Below are 21307 nucleotides of genomic sequence, written 5' to 3'. Positions count from 1 at the left end.
TGTCTGCTCATGGCAAGCTACCAAGGGGGTGAGCAGGGGCTATCTAAAGTATGTATCCCCTTACCCTGACTAGAAGCAAGGGTCCCTATTTGGACAAAGTTACCTACCTCTGCCAACTAGAGACCCCCATTTCTAAGAGGTCCTCATGTTGTCCTGGTGTACCTGGTCCTTGCCAGCCTGGTCCAGATACCCTAGTTCCTGGCGCTCCTGCTCCACTTGGTTCCTTCTGCTGAGACCCCTCTGGCTCTCTTAGACCTGTCCGGGGTCCTGCTTTTTCTGATCCTTCTAGTCCACCTAATCTTCCCTAGTCGGATCCCAGGTCTTAATGGCCCTAGTCCACCCTGTTCCTGCCACAACTAGTTTTCCTTGTCCTCCTGCAACTTGGCATGATATTCTTGACCCTGGTCCACCTGCTCTGCCCTAACATGTCCACTTAGTCTTGATTATTCTTGTTCAGGCTATCCTGTTCCTAGCCACCGGGCTTGGTCACCCTGGGTCCTGTCATCCTGACCCTCCTTGTCCTAGTCCTCCTTTTTCTCCTCATCCTGTCCTCCTTGTCTTGGTATGCCTGGCCCTGATACTCCTGGGCCTCTGCGGCATGATTTTCCCTTTCATCTTGGTCTCATTGGTCCTCCTTGCCCTGATCCTCTTAGCTTTTGTCCTGTTGGCTCTGGATGATTGGCCATCCCGTTCAGATTCTCCAGGTCCTGGTCTCCTAGTTTTCCTTACCTTACCCAGTCTCATTTGCCTGCCACTGGTCTAACTAATCCTGTTCCTCACAGTCTGTGTTGTTTCTAATCCTCCTTTGTTGGGTCTTTGTATGCCTAATCCTCTTGGTTCTGGTACTCCTGGTCATCCTGGTTTTTCTAGGCCCCCTTCTTCTAGCTTTTCCTTTACCTTCCAGATCCTCTTAACCCATGTCCCCTTGGACTGATCATTCTGACCTTTCTCACTGTCTAATGCGATTCCTAGTACATCAGTTCCTGATCCCGCTGCTCCCTTCTGTTCACCTGGCCCCTTGTGTCCTGGTTCTCTTAGGCCTTGCCCTCTTAGTCTTTGTATTCCTGGTTTGGATCCACCTGGCCCTTTCCCTTGTCTTCATGGTCCTTCTGGCACTGCACACAGTCATCTGGGCCCTCATGGTCATGGTTCTCCTTATCTGGGTCCTGTTGAAACTCATCATTTTGCCCCTGGACATCCAAGTCCAGTCTTCTTAGTCTTCCTGGTTCTGGCTGTTCTGATCCTCCTGATCTCCTCACCCTGGTCTACAACACTCAAGTCATGTTCTTCTGCTCCATGGGGCACTCCAGGCCCTGGTCCTGTGGTCATGGTCCCCCTGGCACTCTTAGGCCCGTTGCTGGTCTTCCTATTGCTGATCCTTCTAATCCTCTTTGCTCTGGTCCTGGTCCTCCTGACTCTGGTTCTTCTGTTATCCTTGGTACTGGCTCTCACATATTCCTTCCTTAATCTGGTTCCCTGGTTGTACTGGCCATAAGCCTCATACTCCTAATCCTCCTAAGCTCTAAAGATATGGTCCTGATCCTCCTGCTCTTTGCCCTCATGTTTCCTTACCAAACGATCATGGTCCAGCATGCTCTGGTTATCCTCGGCCTGGCCTGTTCCCTATCTTCCTGGTCATCTTGTTCCTATCCCTGCCGCACAGACCTTCAGGGTGTGGTCATTCAGGGTCCTGTGTGATTGGTCCCGATCGTGCGTTTCCTTCTCACCCTGGTCGTCCTGGTACTCAAGGTCCTAACCCTCTTTGCCCCGATTTTCCTGGTCCCCCTTGTCCTTTACTTCCTGGTCCTCTTATAAATTATCCTTCAGGCTCTGATTGCCTATGTCCCTGGTCTCACCTCTATGGCACTTCTGGCTATGGTCATATTATTCTTGTTATCCATAATCCATTTCCTTTTCAAGAATATGTGCCAATTGGCCCTGATCCTTGTGGTCCTGATTCTTATAGTTTGGTTTCTACTGGGCCTAGTTCTAGAGGACACAGTTCAGTAAATGTCCTAGTATAGTTATCTGTGGTCCTGGTCATCCTGGTCCTTCTTATCCTATTGTGCTTGATATCATAAACCCTTCTTTTGGTCATCCTGGCCCTACTTGGCTCCCCCAGTCACGGTCCATTTGGGTCAGTTCCTTTCTGGTTCACTTGGTCCTGGTCAACTTCTCCTCCTGGTACCCCAGGTCTTGGCCCATCTGGCCTCCTGTGTCCTAGCCCTCTTAGTCTTTGCCCATGGGCGTCCGCAGACATTTTTCCAGGGGGGGGGGGGGGCAAAATGTTAACGTCCTCACCATCCTCTGACATGATGTGTGCCATGTGGGGCACAAGAAACACTGGGGCGCAGAACTGGGATAGACTCAATTAAATGCCAGGAATCCAGGATATGTGACTGACCCTGCCACAGGCCAACAAACACCACCTGTAGGGAAAACGCTAAACTTTCTGACAAGGTGCTTTATTTTTGTCTGCTAGGTGTGCAGACTTCCGGGTCCTTGATCAGACACCAATCAAGGCTCAGAATACTTTAATACAGCCTATGATTAAAGTACCAGATTAAATATGCTGTATGCACAGTGTATGTTAGGGATTATTTGTAGCACACATATTTACCAATATTGGCTTCTTGGTTCTAGAATTCATGATAACTTTTATCCAAAGTTAAAGCACAACGTCAAAGTTAGTTATAAATAATGCAGCAATCACACACGCTAATGGGTGCTCCCTTTACTAGAATTCCCTGGGCATTGCTAAATTTTACACACATTCAATTAATTTATACACAATAAAATCTATAGGTCCAAATGTTAGCTATATTTTTGAAAAGAAACGTAGAGTCCCTCTACGTGTAGTCCATGTCAAACTGACAACGTGAGCACGTTTAGGGATACAATAATGGCCAGCTCTCTTATGCGGAAGCCCGGCACCGTAAATGTGTGGCACATGCGGCGCCCGCAGCGGCGGCACATCACAGGTCCAGGGATGCTGAGTCTTACACAGTGGTCGAAGTGGGGGAAAAAGTAGGGGAACAGTGGGCGGAGAATCAGAGGGCGGGAATAACCCAAGGATTGGATCTGTGGATGGAGCCAGAGGTGTGGCCAGAATGTGCAGACATCCCAATTTTTAGTATTTGTTTGGCATTTCACTGCCCAGTTTAATCAACCAATGAATATGCATGATTATTTAAGGTTGTAATGAGTTATTGACATTAAAATATATTCACAAAGTGGGATATGCTTCTAATCACAGAATGTACCAAATACGATAAAATGTGGAAACACAAGCCATTTGTCTCAGAGCCATGGAGTTTCTGTCATCAGCACAACTTCCTTTTTCCACAACAGCAGTTCAAACAGGAATGGCAAAATATCCTAGTTTGCAAATGTTTTCTCTAAAATGATGGCTCTGCTATATTTGCCTCATAATAATCTGCTGCATGATCTGACCATTTAAACTAATACATTGTTTGTAGCTCAAACATATCAAAAGTTAATATAAAATGTGACCTGTGTTGTTGCGGAGTGGATGGCCTATTGTAAAGGTTGACTGGTCACCTTTCTCACTGCTGCGTTTGTATGTTACACTGGTACTAATAAGGCAACATCTTTCCAGAGACTGTTAGCATGTGTACACACGTCAAAATAATAAAATATTTGAAAATATACTGCATTACGCTGCAGCCTTTTTAATGCATAATTTAGGCAACACTACGGCATAATGTTGTCACTCTTTGCTGCATAATTAATTCCAGTGGCCCCACAGCAGGCAGCACATGTTAAAAGTGCTTGTGAATGAAGCAGGGAGACTGTGAAGTTTGCGAACTTAGTTTGGTGTGCGTGCAAATCCTGCATTGACAATCCCTGGTGAGTTGCAGCTTTTACTGCTGAAACAAGGCCAATGGATGTACCTATGGGTGAGGCAGACTGGCCTCAAGGGCAGGGCCAGCCATAGCACTGTTGGTGTCCTGTGCATTAATGTTTGTTAGTGCCCCCCAATGACCACCTCTGCCATGGATTCCCTCACTACCACCCTTTAACTGTGCCCCCCAAGTTTCCATAACCACTCTCTCTCAGATGCATTTAATTTGATTTACAGTGCCACTCATACCATTGTAGGGTGTCAGAGCACTTTACATCAAACACATTACACAGAGCCAATCAATATGTGTGTAAATCATTGTATAGAAAATGTTACATAAGACTAAGGACTACAAGGTGTAGGAGTCACATAACAACCATACTAGTAACCCGTATAGTTTTATAGAGATTGGTCTGGAGAAACACAATACCCGGAATATAAAACGTAATACCATGGTTGGGGTTCTCCTTATTAATCAGGATTGATTTCTGTCCAAAAGAACACTTTTTGGGACATTAGGATAATCAAAGACTGAGGGGGGGGACATAACACTTTAATTTATACCTTGCAGTTTGTATGCAGCTCTTAGATGACAGGTAATAGCTCAGGTAATAGCTCACTGTTCTAAGTTAGGATTTTAACTTAGAAACTGCAAGTATCAAAAGGACCTCTCTGACAAAAGAAGTAGCCCACTGGCCTATTTACATTATGTGCACTTTGTGATCTGCATAGCGCATGTTCTTTGCAGCCGGTACATTAACCCTCTGAGCTACCTTTCTATGAGTTAAAACTTCCACTAGACTAAAATTCTGATCTCTCTCTAGGAAGAACATTAATCATGTCATCATGACATTTTTATTGTTGCCAAAAATTGCTGGAGGCCAGGAAGGAGGCAACAAGCGTTTTTAAAACCATAGTATACTTGCAAACATGATGCCTCCACCTAAAGTCAGCACCTGGTGCGGACACACTGGTTGCACAGCCCTTGAGCTAGCCCTTCTCAAGGGTCCTGTGACCTCGGTGACTGTTGTTCTAGGGTGTGCTGCTTTATAGGCCTGCCCGCAAGACTGGAGGTGAACTTCAGTATGGATAGTGGTGAACAAACCTTGAAGGTTAACCTACACTTGTCATGCTAGGGTCCACCTGCTGGTGCGAAGACACCAGGACTTCTAAGGTGTTGCGAAGCCTTCTAAGGTCTAGCATCTGATTGTGCTCTTGCAGGAGAGTGGTCTGGTGGGCTGGTTATTAAGGCTGAACCTGGTTCCCAGTTCCTAATTCAGCAGCTCTGACCATAGTGCCACATCCTCTCCCCCACTAAACACCGTACTGCCCCACTGAGAAAAACTCTCACTGTCTTCAACTACAACCCAATTTTTGCACGCTATAAACACCTGGTTGTGGCGCAATTTAAATTACGCACTAGACAATAGCAATATGCGGCCTGCAAAAAAAACAACATCCTGGAAAAAGCAAACACTTAGGGAATGCAAAATTTAGCAAACCATGGGAAATGTAAGCAGGAACAACATGGTTACCTTAATGCTTTTAAACTCACTATTCAGAAATCAGTAAGTGCTTTTGCCTGAAAAGTTAAGGACACGACTACAGGGCCCTGAACGGACCCATTTCAATGGCCATTGCTTATATCCTTACAAAAGGTACGCAGAATGATAAAAAGACCACATTCCTGGACGCAGAGCCGCAGTAGATATTTTGTTTTCCAATCCACACATTTTGGTACCTCCAGGATAGGTGCACTAGTTCCAAGTCCAGGGAAAACAAAGACAAGAAAACAAAAATAGCGCTTCACTGGCAAACTCTGTAAAAGTGGCGCTAATGTGTTCAGTGTGAATGAAATCAGTTTGGCCAGTTTGCTACCACTCTGTCTTACTTTATTTAGTTATTTATCTATTTTTCATATTTGTAGCCTTTATTCTTCGAATTAAAATGTCAGAAAAATACGGCATTTCCAGAAAAAGCGTCTTTCTTTTTTGGATCCATTTCACAGGGAAGCAAATAAAAGAAAGGAGAGGAAAGAGTGAGAACCCCGTCTTGAAGTCACGGTTTTCATGGGCGTTTTTCATGGGCGTCCGCAGGGGGGGGGCAAGGAGGGTCGCTCCAGGGGGGGCAAGCGCCCCTCCTTGCCCCCCCCCTGCGGACCCCCATGTCTTTGCCCTCTTGGTTTAGATTATCCTGATCCTCCTGGATCTGTTCCTTGTCTCCTATTCCTATTGGTACTGCAGCAATTGAATCAGGCCCTCTTGATCCAGGTTCTCCTTGTTCAGGTCCTCTCAACCCTGGTCATTTTGATCCTGTTTCTCCTGGCCACCACTGTGAGTCCCCGTGCACTGTCCCACTTGTCGTGGCCCCTTAGGTCCTGATCTCATGGCCCTCTCACCCCTGTTTCCGGTCCGCCCCGTCAAGTTCCTTTTAGTTCACCTAGTCATTGCTTTGGTCTTCTGACTGTGCTTGGTAATAGTCTCTTTGGTCTTCCTAGTCCCTGTCCAGCTTATCCTTGTTTCCTGGTATTGCTGGCCACTGCCCTCTAAGTCCTGATCTTTGTAGTCCTCTTTAATTTGGTCCTGATCCTTCTGGCTGTACTCCTCCTGCTCCTTGCCCTCATAGTGCTGCAATACCTTTTCCTATCCCGCCACGATCAGCCAAGCCTTCCTAGTTCTGATGTTCCTACATATCCTGTTCATGCTAGCTGTAGAAATTTCTGTCCATGTAATTCTTGATCTGTTTGATCATCAGTTTCATGTTTCCCCTTTGTATCCTCAGTCTCTTGTTTCATAGGCTCCTAGTTTTGGACCATTCCATGCTCCTCATTCTAATTGTTATCCCCTGGCGTATCTATTCCCCTGGTTTGTCTGTTCCTAATCCTTCTGGCTCTCCTGGTCCATGTAATCATAATCTTAGTTTTGGTACTTGTTTGTTTGGTGCTCATGTACCAGGTCTTCTGGTACTGGTCCCTGGTGCCTTGGTTGCCACTCATGCCATAGGACTAATACGAATCCATACCTACAACTCACTCTGCTAGATAAATAGTATGAACATTTGTGTTTATTCACAGGCAGCAAATACATTGTGCCAGTGACTAAAATGTCAGTTGGCTGAAGATACCACTCATGACATGGGACCAATAAGCATCTATGTCTGAAATCCACTCCTGCTGTGAAGTACTCAGATGCATAATTACCTGACTCCTGCCTTCACTTCTGTATTCCACAGAAGCCTCATGCTCCATAACTATGTCTCACTCAATTAACCTCCTGGAAGTGCCCCAAAGCACTGTGCCCCCAAGCACCAATTACCTACTAAGCATGTCCTTATTTCTAAACCCATATGCCATATATCTCTCTGCATTACCTGTTTGCTGCTGCTCATCGACTGCTGCTGTGTTGCCCAGTTTGGAGATACTCAGCAAACACAGCCGAGCGTAAAAAGAAGCCTAGAGCTAGCACAAGGCCTCCCATAAGAAGCCCAAAAAGAGCCCAGCTTTAAAAAAATCATTAAAATTATTCTCATGAGTAAATGTTACATTTATGTAACATGTTTTAAAACCATACTCATTACTCTGTGCAGACAGACAAATACCCCTACACAACAGCACAAAGTATGTTTTGCCTATCTCGAAGCTCATGAAATAAAAGTTTGATTCCTACATTTCTTATTTGGATATTAAAATACATAAATGTATTATTCCAAATTGATTTTAATGTTTTTTCATATGTAAACATATTAGCTTAATTAATGTGTTTACCTTTGTATAAACGAATTGCACATGTGTATACACTGACTTTCAAATACTTCACACATGTTGCATCCACATTACAAGATGACCACTACCTTACCACTGTCTGGAGTTCCTTCTTTCTTCATGGCTGATTAAATAAAGACCTCCTTCACACTATCTATCCATCAGCAAGAAAAAATGTACTTCATCACTACTATTTATCCTTTGGCAGGTTAAACAGCAGAGATTGTGCACTATTTTGCCAGCTGCTAGGTAAATAGCAGAGGTTATGTACTTTGTCTCCAGCAGCAGGGTAAATGGCCACTTCGATTTTGAAAATGTGGTTGAGGTCCAGACCTAAATTCTGCAGCCATAATGCAAAGTTATAAATGTGATCACGCTTTGAATATTCACTGGGGAGGCCTCTATGACACAACAGCCAAACATTGGTGGCATTCCTGGAAGAAGAGAGCCTCAAAGAATTCTACACTAAACACACAAATAATATAGGTTTCTACTTAGACTTTACAAGTATGAAAGAAGCTGAATTAAAAACGAAAATGCCAGTTAACAGTCAACTGGTGACACAACCGAGAGATTCCATTCGACATCCCCTTGCCAAAGTATGATCAAAAGGCATGTCAATCCACAGAAACCTGAAAAATATTGATAAAACGGTTGTAAGTAGTCTTCGGCGGAATTTTAATTTAATTAAGTCGGAATAATCAGATTAATTTTGGTATTCCCCATTACTCTTTGGCACCAAATTACTGATAATAGCACCTATTTGCGTAATTAAGAGTAATTTGGGGTTAAAGAAATCATACATCAAGTGTGCATTTATTGAGCGGGATCAGCTGCTCACGCTCCTATATGTGCTCTGTTGCATTGAGGGCTATTCCTTAGCACTAAATATCCTTGCGTCCATCTTGAATGCAAGGGTGCATTTTGAGCTAAGAAAACTAGCGCAACATGATGGTAGTAAGTTGGGGTGAATACTACCCCATGTGCACATTTAGCGAGCGTGACTGACTGCTTGCACTCACTGTTTGTTTCCTTTTGACTTTGGTGCAACTTTTGCACTTAAAAAATAGTACTAAATTATTCATTGTCTTGCATATATTCCTCATGATCTCACTAGATTTGTGGGTAATCCTTTGTGATTACACTACACCGAATTATACAATTTATGCCTCCCCAGTTTAGAGGGGAACATAGCGACCGAATTACGCTCAAAGGCACGCAATAAATTCAAAAAGAGATACAAATCAACTAACACTAAATTACTAAAAGCAAGCCGAGATTGACTTAAAAAAAGGCAGCCCCTCCACTGAGGTGGAAAAAGAAAATAAGAAAATAATTATCAAACCATAATGACCAAATGAAAGCAATAAGAGCTTTGGAAAGTTGAAAAACAACCACTCCAAATCTGAAAACAAAACAAATAAAATGGAAACTGTAGCCTTTTCGATGCGTCACACAGCCCTGGCCGTCCGACGTCTGTGTGGGCGTGTGCGCACGCTTTTCATTCGGCCGCACCCCGGCGGAATGTCCGCCACGGCGAAAAGGTTAGAAAAAAACATCCTCAAGACCCAATCCTCATTCGCCCAGCAGGAATTAATTGCTGCACAAAACAGGCCTGAACAAACTTTTTAGCATATTCTGTAAAATAGCTAACCCTGCCCCACCTGCTCTTAGAGACAACTGTAAAGGGAAATTTGAAATATGTTCAATTCTTGCATGACAAACGTCCAGGCCAAGGCATACATCTATCAAAGAAAAACTTGTAAATCAACGTGAAATGGTTAACATCATATATGAGTACTCTCAATAAAACACTGTGACAGCTTGAGCCCCTACATGAAAATGGCCCATCCTCACTCATTAGAGCGACAGACAGTGACAAACCTACCCAATGGATTCAGATCATTCACTGCTCTTTAAAAGCCGGTCGTTTGCCATACAGTCTGAAATTAGATCGATTTAAGAAAAGGTGAGTTGTGAACCCCCCAAAAGCATGAAAGATCTTATTGATTTCTTGCAGGTAACAGTACAACCCGCACTAGACAAACTCATTGCTCATGTTCATGTGCTCTGAGCAAGCCATAGTAAGGGGACTGAGATGCCACAGTGTCCAGGTTTCTTAGTTTTTTTATAGGTCTCACCTAGACAGTTTTAGCTGTCACAAATGCTTCAAGTTGTAAAACATAAATCATAAAAAATGAATACCGTTATGTGCACGGAGAGGGGGCTTTCAGTCTGCACTCTTCCTCCATTGGTCAGTTGAAGTGTCATATACATTTTTCTTCAGCCAACCACAACCTATAGTCTAGGGCAATGAGTCAGCCCCTTTCAGTCATTGGCTCTCTTCACTGTGAGTGACAGCATTTTGCTCTTGCACATGTTCAAGAACAAAGGTGCATGTGTGGTGCTATTCAGCATGTGTTTGCCTCACTGCTGGCTGGAGCTGATAGCAGGAGTGCTATATATTAGTTGATATGGTGCTGCCCTGCTCGGTCCCTCTAACACAATGCAGCGCAACAACTTTGGTTGCTGCAATGAATTGCGTTAAAATCTTAGTAAAACTCGTATTGTGCTCTGAACTTGGGTGTTTCCCGGTGCAATCGTCCCATTGTATCAATTTCAAGGTACTTGAAGGAAAGCCTATCTTATATTGTCAAAATTATTTTACAGGTTGGCAAAATAGAAACTTCATATTATCCTCATTCTAACATGCGGTAAAACTGTGGGGTAATACTGCAATATGGGCTAAAAGTATTTCATTTGGCCAGTTACACTGACCACAATTTCCAGCTACAGCAGAATCATTAGCTTAGAAGAAGGAATTGGCTGGAGATTGACAGGTAATTTGTATTTATATTTTGTCTAAGTAGTTCAGCTTGTCTGGTCCATTGTGCTCAAATCACTTAATAATTAGGGCTGTGTGACAGGTTGCCAAATATGCATAATTTTTAGGAACTCAATGTATTCTGCTAAATACATTTCACCGGTTTCTCAGACAACTTTTCTGTATAAATGTATACGTTGCACACAAAAAAGTTAAATGAGACACAAGCAGGAGACCAGTTCAAGGAGAAAATGTATTTTGCCAGTATATTAGAACCCTTCTCCTTTGTGCAAAAATCACCATATAATTCACATTATGTAAGATGGCGAAAATGCCACTTGCAAAACAAACATTTTACACAGCTCTATTTAGCACAGACACACACTAAGTAATGCCTGACAAGAGGTACATCACTTACTAAAGAGTCATTTATGGTAACTTACCTCCTGCATTTTAATGAGAAAACAGTCAATGAAGTCACGTGGGCCACTGGGATCTAATGTTGCTTGATGGTCTCTGATATATCCTTTCACAAACCTTTTTACAACCTTATTATTGTGAAGGAATCTATTGTGAGGACCAGGCAATGGTCGGATAATCCTTGGAAAGTGACTAAGGAGCTGTTAAAAGAGAAGAGTTATGGATAGTTAGCTATATAGTAAATATAACTGTGTATTGCTACTTTGTGACATTATGCTGAGTTGTCCTATGAACCATGGTGGTGTTTGACCAACCTCAGTAACAGTAGCTTTTCCTCTTTCTGGGTGTGCAAATCTTAGCGGGATGCTACCTTTGACATTTGTGAGCCACATATATATATTCCAATACGTTAACATGTTTTTCTCTAGCCACAGCTCTGCTGGAAATGAGTGGTGCAACTCGAGAGCTTCATAAGTGACTCGTCAATCCTTACATGTTTTTTACTTGCTCAGCTGTTGTAAGATTACATTGCTTTAAGCGACTAACCATAGTGGATTCACTGCTGACTTTGGAACTTGAAAACTTGAGTTCTAATGCATCTTTGGCACTTGCCAAACTTCATGTGTTTCTGGGTAGCCCACAAAATCTCTTTCTGGGTAGAGAAACTGAAGTATGTGAAATGTAATGCAACACATGCAAACCTCACATGATTCACATCAACTTGACTCATCACTCAGACCTGCATTAAACTCTCATGAATATGACTGTGCTTCCTGAGTACCAATACATACAATATTTATATTGGCATGTATGTTTCATCCAACCAATGAACATTGCAGCCAATCTCATGTAAGAACAGCATAGTGTTTTTTTCCATCATATCACCCACACTGTGGGGCAGACTTTTTGCGTCGCTGTAAAGTCATACAAAGTGTCCCAAAGTGGCATATAGTTTTGCTATGGTATTTACTCTTCTTCATAAAACTTTTTGGGATCTGGAAAGTAGTCCTTAAAGTGCCACAATAATGTTTTGCGCTATTTTCATTTATGTGGGCATACCATGAGTGGTATTTAGGTGTTCCCATGGTGCCACCATTCGCGTTGACACAAATTGCTATTGACTAGTATTGTTAGATAGGGCTTGCTCCAAACAATAGTACGTGCTTGAGGAAGGCGCTAAGTAAAGAAAATGTTTAATTTCTCCTAACATTTCAAACATTGATGGGTACCTCCCTGTACAATACACATCCAATGTGTAGAAAGTTTTCAAGTTTGTCCTGGCATAACATTTCGTACTGAAAGGGAAACCTTCTTAGGCAAAAGGCAATGCTAGATCGCACAAACACACCTTTGCAGTGTGATGCACTGGGGTGTGTGTGGCACTAGGCAGTCTATTTGTGCGCCAGAGCTGTAAAGAGAGAAAAAAGCATAATTTCTTAGTAGATATGGCTCTGTGTGGCTCTCTTCCCCTAGCGTAATGCAGTGCAGCAACTTTGTTTGTTGCACTGCGTTCAAATGGAAAATAATAAATGCTGCCCCCCCCCGCATGTGTTACTGTATAAATACGGTTTGAGGAGGTAGACCGATTTCAAGAACAAAGACATTTCTAAGACACTAAAGTCTATTTATTATAGCAACACCATTGCACAAGGAAGATCAAATACAGAGAAAGAACTTGCAAATAGGAGAGCATTCATGTGGGTAAACGTCCCAGGATATATATTTTTTATGCATGCAACATGGCTTCACATGGCCGAAAAAAATAGGGTGAAATTCAGACAACCAAGCAAAATCCAGTCTTGAAGCCATAAGTCACAGTAAATGATGTCCTTTATACATTTTTCTGCGGTTTTATATATAAACCAATGAGAACATTTATACCCTTTTGAAAAGTTGTGCTAACTTTTTACTCCTATTCCCCTCTTTCATACACACCAAGCTTCTGTTGTATTAGATCTGCTGATCTCTGCCTCAGTTTTAGTGGTGTGTTTACTCTCTTGGCTTACCCTCGCCATGGCACATCAATCCCCTTTTGTCACTCTCTGTTTCAATCTTACCTGTGTTTTATTTCTCCTCCTCCTCTCCTATGTTTTTTTTGGCTGGGAATTTTCAGTGCATTCTATTTTCATCCATCTTCTTTTCTACTGTTTCCCCATCCACTCAGCCCTTTCCGCCTATTTTGTACACCACATCTAGGAAGCTTTTCCAGAGCTCCAGTGCTCCAGACCCCCACCCCCATTCAACTACAATGTATCTCTTCACTGCTCCCTTTTCATTTTATTCTTCCTTAAATTTTCTATCTGCCATCTCCTCTATTCTTTGTAATCTTCCATTGTAAAATTGTGTAGTGCTTCATCCACTGCCTAATTCTAGTCATAGGAAATTAAGATAAGTCCACCTCCCCAACAGAACTCAGTGGCTTAAACGTCTCCCCTATGGAACTTTTAAACCCTCCCCTGGCTTTCCAGTAGGGTTATAGCACAATGGTGGCAATTAATCCATTGCCTGGTAAATACGGATTTTTTTTCTGCCATTTACTCACCCGTTGGTTAGATATTAGAATTTATTTATTATTTGGCCAGCGATCTTGAAAAAAAAAGTGAAACTTCACTATTTACCCAGCCGCTGGCTAAATAATAGAGATTCTGCTCTGTTTAGCTGACAACAGTGAAAATAGCAGAAAAGCATCACTATTTACTCGTCCTCTGGTTATATAATAGAGATTCTGCACTGTCTGGCCGACGGCCGTGGATATAGCAGATAAACGTCACTATTTACCAGGCCGCTGGCCAAACAGTGATAAACTGTTCTGCTGGTGTCTATGCAAATAGCAGAAAAATGTCCCTGTTTACCCAGCCACTGGTTAAATAGTAGACATTCTGCACTGTCCGGCTGGTGGCCAAATAGCGGGAAAACTTAAATATTTTCCTGGCTACTCACTACACAGTAGAGATTCTGAACTTCCGACTGGAAGCTGTGCAAATAGGAGAAAAAAAGTTACTATTTAACTGGCCGCTGTCTAGACAGTAGAGATTCTGCACTGTGCGACCTGCGGCTGTGCGAATTGCAGAAAACAGTTACTATTTACCCAGCCAATAGTTAAATGGTAAAAATTGTGCACTGGTCATGTGGCAGCCGTGCAAATAGCAGGAAACATTAAATATTTACCCAGTTGCTGGCTGAATAGTAGAGATTCTGTGTTATTCATCTGGCAGGGCAGGTAGAAATTCTGCACTGTTTGGCCATCAGCTGTGCAATAGCACAAAAGGTACACTATTTGCCCAGTCACTGGCTAAATAGTAGAGATTCTCCACTGTTTGGTCAAGATCCATGTAAATAAAAAAGGACACCTCACCATTTAGCTGGCCACTGACCAAATTGTAGATGTTTTGAACTGTCTGGCCAGCAGTCAAGCAAACAAAAAACTTCAATCATTAACGAACCACTGGCAAAACAGCAGACATTTACAATTAGGCCAGGAGCCATGCAAACAGCAAATAAACGTAATTATTTTTGGAGCCAATGGTTGAATAGCAGAACTTATATATTATCTGACCGGTAGCCTGGCATATAGCAAAGAAATTTCAATATTCAGCTGGATACACAGCATAAATGATGGACTGTATTGCTGGTGCCCTTGCAAATAACTTGAAAAGAAACTTCATTATCCATCTACCTGGTGGCTGGATAAACAGTAGAGAGTACACACAACTTAGTCAGTAGCTGTGCAAATATCAGAGGAACTTCACTAGTTACCTGGCTGCTGTCTAAATAGCTTACATTTTGTTTTATAATGCCTTATGCAGATTTCAACAGGTACTTACACCGGTTAGAACAAAAAACATGGAGTGAACACAACTGGCATCTGTTCATTGACAAAAAGTGGCTGACATTCCTCCCCCACAGAGTGCTGCCAACATCATGTCCTCAAGCGACTCTTTCCCCTTTTCAAATTAGTTACACTCCAACTCGGAGTTGTTATCTCATCAATGGTTTGCAATAGCAATTGCAGTTATAAACTATCAATAAATTCCTTTCTTGAATTGGACCCCTTTCATGAACCCTCCTATTTACATTTCAGAAACAATCACAAATCACAAAAGTTCTTTTACTAATTTAAAGAATTTCCCAACTATTAGACCGTTGACAGAGTTGCTTTTGCCCTCAGGAGAGGACCAGACGCCGGAACAGCAAGCCCCAGAGATCTCAGCGGCGGCACACCGTCAACACTGCATTCTTCGCACAGGGAGGCGCTTAAAATCAGCCCAGGACTCAGGCAGCGTGGAGACCGTTGACAGAGTTGCTTTTGCCTGCAGGAGGGGGCAGGGACTGCAAACCCCAGAGACCTCAGCAGCGGCACACCGTTAACGCCACATTCGCCGGGCGGGGAGGCGCACAATATCAACCCAGGACTCCCGCAGCAGGGACGCATGCAGGCATGCCTGGGCCGTGCCCTGGTGAGGCCTGGGCCAAGGGCGGGACAGTCTGCACTCGTCCACGGCCGACCGAGGCTGGGCCTGCCCTCTTGGTTGGTTACTTTCGCATTAGAGACATAAAACACAACACAGCAGTTCAGTTTTTACTTCGCCTGAGGCAGAACCTACCTGTTTCAAACCAGCGGAAGTCCTGGAAGCCCAGCAATGTGGAGAGCACCTGTTAATTGTTTAATGAATTCAAGCATGGATGCCCTAGGTTTGGTCAGGTACTGTGTGTTGGTTAGCATTTATCTAACATGGGGAAGAGGAAAGCTACTAAAAAGATAATTTTTCTAATAACAAAAGGGCGACCATTGATCCATTCTTAGCTAAAGCGGTGGAGGCCATCACCAAGGAGATTGATAAGGCGGAGAAGTGATTATCTATGGGTTCTAATGGTCCCCCAGTGCCTGAACTTTTGACAGCTGACTCACTAGAAGCAACTATCACGAGCCCTCCGGTTGTCATGATTGATAGTACAAGAAAAAGGGTGGTCCGAGTTGATTAGATATACTATACAATTATTTTATGTTAGTATATATTTGCAATCACCACAATTATATTTCACTGTGGGTAAGCTTAGCACAATGAGAGTAAAGTATGCAGTATTCAAAGATGAATTGTATTTATTCCATGTAGCGATGTATTCATTATACTTGTTACTGCATAGTGTTACTTATAAATCTTCGACATATCATCAATGTAATTGTAAAATCATTATAAAAATGGTGCTCTCAGTGAGGAAGGGAAAAGGGAGTGAGGAGTATGTGAGGGACGAGCTAAAGGTGGCGTGACAATGATACATCACATTCAAATCAAAACGCCTTTACAATCAAGGTAATACCAGTGTTCCCGAAGCACATCACACATAGGTAAGATTGAATAGTTCTTTTGTTCCTATGGCGTGTAGGGTTGCGCGGGGCTGCAGTAGTCAGCACACGTCGCTTCCGGAGCCCCGCGCTGCACAAGAAAGGTGTGCGGTGCACAAAGAAGCCTATCATATGAAGAATTAACGATACCCTTCTCTACTCTAAAGAAGTTCAATCGCAAATCAAACAGGAGCACGCTCAAGCCCAAGACGTGACGCAAGACTCACCGTCCGTCATTTTCTATGCTCTCCTCTATGTCCTGATGAAGACCCCATCATGGGGGAAGACAATTCCTTTAACGCACTCGGGGTCGAAACGTAGACTACGCCAAACCCTACACGCCATAGGAACAAAAGAACTATTCAATCTTACCTATGTGTGATGTGCTTCGGGAACACTGTTATTACCTTGATTGTAAAGGCGTTTTGATTTGAATGTGATGTATCATTGTCACACCACCTTTACCTCGTCCCTCACATACTCCTCACTCCCTTTTCCCTTCCTCACTGAGAGCACCATTTTTGTAATGATTTTACAATTACATTGATGATATGTCGAAGATTTATAAGTAACTGTATGCAGTATAATGAATACATCGCTACATGGCATAAATACAATTCATCTTTGAATATTGCATACTTTACTCTCATTGTGCTAAGCTTACCCACAGTGAAATATAACTGTGGTGATTGCAAATATATACTAACGTAAAATAATTGTAAAGTATATCTAATCAACTCGGACCACCCTTTTTCTTGTACTTACGTATTGACCCAGGTCCATGAGTCTTGAGGGCCCACCACTTTACAACTCATACTGTCATGATTGATAGATCACAGGCTGCTGCCCCAGGGGCAGCAACGCCACAGGGAAGTGAGCCATGTGTAAGTGCTTTATCACCAGGCTCTGCGGGGTACCCCCAGCTAACAACAACAAGGGCACAGAGGCAGAGGTATCACCAGCACCCAGGAGATTGGGGCAAGGCGAAGAACAAAAATGAGCCCATAAGGAGAGTGAAGGAGCCAAAACATTCGATTAGCCCGATAGACATAGGGGAATTTGGAATACACTGAGGGGGTTAATTACGAACTTGATGACCGAACTGTTCTCTCAGCTCTGGAACAAATTGGAAAATGGGTTATCAGATACCAGAGAGACACTTAGGAAAGTCTCGCCACCAAGTAGTGCCCAATCACAGGTAGCATGTGCCAGTTTGCGTGTGCAAAATGAGCCAGGAAAGTGACCACCAAGCTCTGATACACCATTGAAGAATGGTCTCTGAGAGATATAAGGGACCAGAAAATGGAGATTGGTAGCAGGTTTAATGCTCAAACTTATGGTATAGTGAGGGGAGAAGGAGGGTAAGGGATCAACATGCCCACCAGGCGTGCAAAAGAAAGCGGGGATTAGCACTAAGAACATTTATAGACCAGGTCTGCCAGTAATTGATCTGCCTCCGTAATGTTGTCCCTATACTGTAGTTCTGGTGGGGTTCCATAGTTAGGGAGTAGGTACTGATGAACCCATAGATAATTTGATGAATAAAGTGTCTCACTGGTTAGGGAAGCATAGCAGATTCAATGTTAAGGGACCATTCTCATATCCTGATGGCAAGAAGGGTCTCTTGGATTGGAAAATCCGAGAAAACATTCATAGGCGATCCCGTGATTGTCACCTTCAGATTCCAAAAACTTGCACACAACATTTTGAGACACTTGGCAGAGTTCCCTTTTTATGCCTCAGAAATGAAACCACTTCAATAGGTTTCTTCTACAGGCCAGGATCTACTGCTCTAGCAACTAATAACGCCCTTGGGATGGAGGGGGCGTATACATTGGGGAGGGAATGGAGTTGTCTTCGAAAATGTTATTCTCCCTTGTTGGATCTTAATGATCTGGATTGACAGTAGGCGGGGATTGAACAAAGCCTAGTACAGATAACAGCGACTGACCCTCCAACACAGGTAGTCACGTCCAGGGTGGATTAGCAGAGAGTGAATGTAGACCTCCTTATAGATCACTCTAACCAGAACTGCCCGACAGGCTACCAGGGGCACAAGATAATATCGACCATTTTACCCAGCACCCTGGGAGGGAGAGAGGTCATTCTGATCTCTTGGAATGTGGCTGGATTAGCCTCAAAATTTGATGACAGTTAGATTCATTTTATAACCGCTTATAAGATCATTTGCCTGCAGGAGACCTGGGAGGTGGAAAATATATTCTTCTTGGAGGGCTATAAATCTTTCTTCCTTCCAGCCGAAGGCTCGATACACGGATGACCTAAAGGTGGTTTATTTATATTTATTGCTCTCAAGCTTTTGGGGTCCGTGAAACGATTTGGAACTCTACAATGGCACTAGGTTTAAAGCTGGTGTTAGGTAGATTGAAACAGTTTTCAATAATTAACTTTTATAATGCTAAAAGTAGTAATTTGGGCCCATCAAGTTTGAAGGAGCTAGCCGGTCTATTAGATCAGTTACAGAGGGATGATTTGGTACAGGGTAATCTTATCTTGTTACGCGACTTTAATTGTCATTTATGTTCAGACATCGGACAAAGTACGAGGGCTACTTCCACATGCATGACAGAAAAATGGCACATGGAGGATTCTGTAGATGGACATGAATTAAATGCTCTTTTAAAAACCTATGACCTAATATTTACCTTACAAAATGCAGTAATGCCTCCCAAAGTTTGTTACCCCCTACCTATAAAGGAAGGGCCTGCTCTACCACCATTGATTTTATTTTTGTGTCATCATCTCTGGTCCACACTGCATCACTTTTCAGGAATGTAGAAAATTCCTACAGCGATCATAACATTTTGATTTTGGGGCTGTGGGCACAGGGAGTTAAGCTAGTACGAGGTAGTAGGATGGGGGGACAAAAGGGCCTGCTGAACAGTCGAGACGTTTTCAGTGGTCCCAGGTGGACAGCAATGCTTTTATTTCATTCCTTTTTAAAGAGAGGCAACAGGAGAATATGAAGTGCCTAGATATGACACCATCAGAGCAAGATGTACTCAGTTCCTTTGATGCTATAGCGAAGTCCGTGGCTGCTCTCCTTACTGTCCCAGTGGCCACTGCCCACTCAGATAGCTCAAGGTGGTTTGACAGTGAGCGTCCTGAAGCACTGAGGAAACTTAAAATGGCCCTAAAAGAGTCCCCTTGCAATAGATCTATTGTAACCATTTGCCGCAGTAAAAATAATAATAGTAAAGCACTCAAGAAACAGAGGTCTTCTTTACAAAAACAGGCTTGGGAGGAACTGGTCCAGGCTTGTGAATTAAAAGAGCTCCTTATTCTGGAAAGTTATTAAAAAAAACCCTGTTTTTCTGAACCAGACAAACCATCAGTATGTCATCATATCACACAGGATCAATGGAAAAATCATTTCCAATCGGTTTATAATTACGGAGATGGAGACCACTATAACAATGTTGGGGAACTCTTCTCATGTGTTTCTCAGATTAATTTTCAGTTAGAAGAGGTAATAATAGGCATAGAGGGATTGACCAATACTAAGGCCCGGGCCCGGATGGGATTCCACCAGACCTGTTTAGGAACAACATTGAGGTGTGGGCCCCGGTCTTGGTTCCCTGCTACTATCATCCCCATTTACAAGAAGGGGGACAGGGATAACCCCAACTGCTACCAACCTATATCCCTGATTGATTAAACAGTCAAGGTTATGGGTCCCCTGATTGATTAAACAGTCAAGGTTATGGGTCGGGTCATATTAAATGGGTTAGTGGAGTGGGCAGACATAAATCAAATCATCTCAGAGGTCCAATATGGCTTCCATGCAGGTAAATCCACAGTGGGCAAATGCCTGAACCTATATTTACTGATGGCAAAATATACAATCGCCAAAGTGGGAACCATTTATTTAGGCTTCATGGATTTCACGGCAACGTTTGATAGGGTGAACCGCAGCAAACTGTGATCTCTGCTAGACGAATTAGAAGTAGAACAATCTATAATAAATGACCTGATGACTTTATATGCCCATACCTCAGCAGCAGTCCGCTTTACACAAGAAGGGGGACTTACCGCCACCTACAAATCCTCCAGAGGTGTGCGCCAAGGCTGTATGCTAACACCTTTTTTATTTACGTTGTACATTAATGGGCTGGAATCTGCCTTGATTTCTTTGCAGGTGGATACTCCGAGAATAGGCAGTAGACCAGTACCAGTACTGCTGTACGCAGACGATGCTGTGCCTATTGCAGGCACGGCAAGAGAATTGCAAGTTTTAATTGACGGGTTTCTCTCCTTCATGAATGGGTTGGATCTGTCCGCCAACTACGCCAAGTCATTTGTGATGGAAGTGGGTTGTCGAGGGAATGGTACAAAATCCTATAAGACAGGCTCTTTCAGTATAACCAAAGTCCCAGCCTTTAAATACCTTGGGGTTTCCTTTAACGCCAAACTAAACTTGAATACCCTGAAAGAAGAGAAGGTGATGGAAACGAAAAAAGCATTGGGAGCTGTAGCAAACTTTGCACACAGATTAGGTACTTGGTCGCGAGGGGTGATTTTTAAATTATATCAATCAAGTTGTATGTCTAAGGTCTTGTATGGAAGCAAGCTCTGGGGTTACAAGGGAGTGGTGGAATTACAGAAAATGCACAACAAATATCTGAGACAACTGTTAAAATTCCTTCAGGGTACCCCCGCTTACTCAGTGCATGAAGAACTTGGGGTGAGGCATGTGACTTACTTAACTGCAGTTAAGCCTCCGCTTTCTTGGGTGTATATTTAGTCCAATGAGGAGGCCTCATTTAATCAAGCGGTTATTTTGCCTCTCATAGGATCATGTCCTTAAAATCCCCTGGCTAAGATATATTAAAGAAACACTCTGTACCCTGGGAAGAATAGACATATTTACCAAATATAGAACAGAGAAAAAAGAGGACAAAAAACTAATTAAAAAACTATTCTCTATGAAAGTTAGTGCGGAGCGAGATGTAAAGGAACTAAGTAAGAAATCAGTCAGAGCACATGTCTTAGTTAAATCAGTGCTGGGAACAGAGCATTACCTCACTATTTAACCAATGCTTCCAATCGCTTTTTAATTACTCGTTTTAGTTT

The 21307-nt window shown here is 43.0% G+C and overlaps 1 protein-coding gene across 2 annotated transcripts in view; it reads right to left on the bottom strand.

Annotated features, from left to right (window-relative positions):
* The window catches only part of LOC147691983 (cytochrome P450 2C11-like), a 401641-nt gene that overhangs the window by 141608 nt on the left and 238726 nt on the right, over window positions 1-21307 (bottom strand). Inside the window, exon 5 of one of the 2 annotated variants that reach the window (XM_086938272.1) lies at window positions 10893-11069. The exons of the other annotated variant lie outside the window; for it this stretch is intronic. Coding sequence (XP_086794398.1) covers window positions 10893-11069 — 177 coding nt within the window. The remainder of the gene's footprint in view (window positions 1-10892; window positions 11070-21307) is intronic. 2 annotated transcript variants of the gene reach the window in all.

Source organism: Lissotriton vulgaris, chromosome 9 (genome assembly GCF_964263255.1).
Source record: "Lissotriton vulgaris chromosome 9, aLisVul1.2, whole genome shotgun sequence".
Lineage (NCBI taxonomy): Eukaryota > Metazoa > Chordata > Amphibia > Caudata > Salamandridae > Lissotriton > Lissotriton vulgaris.
This window is presented reverse-complemented; position numbering and strand designations above follow the sequence as displayed.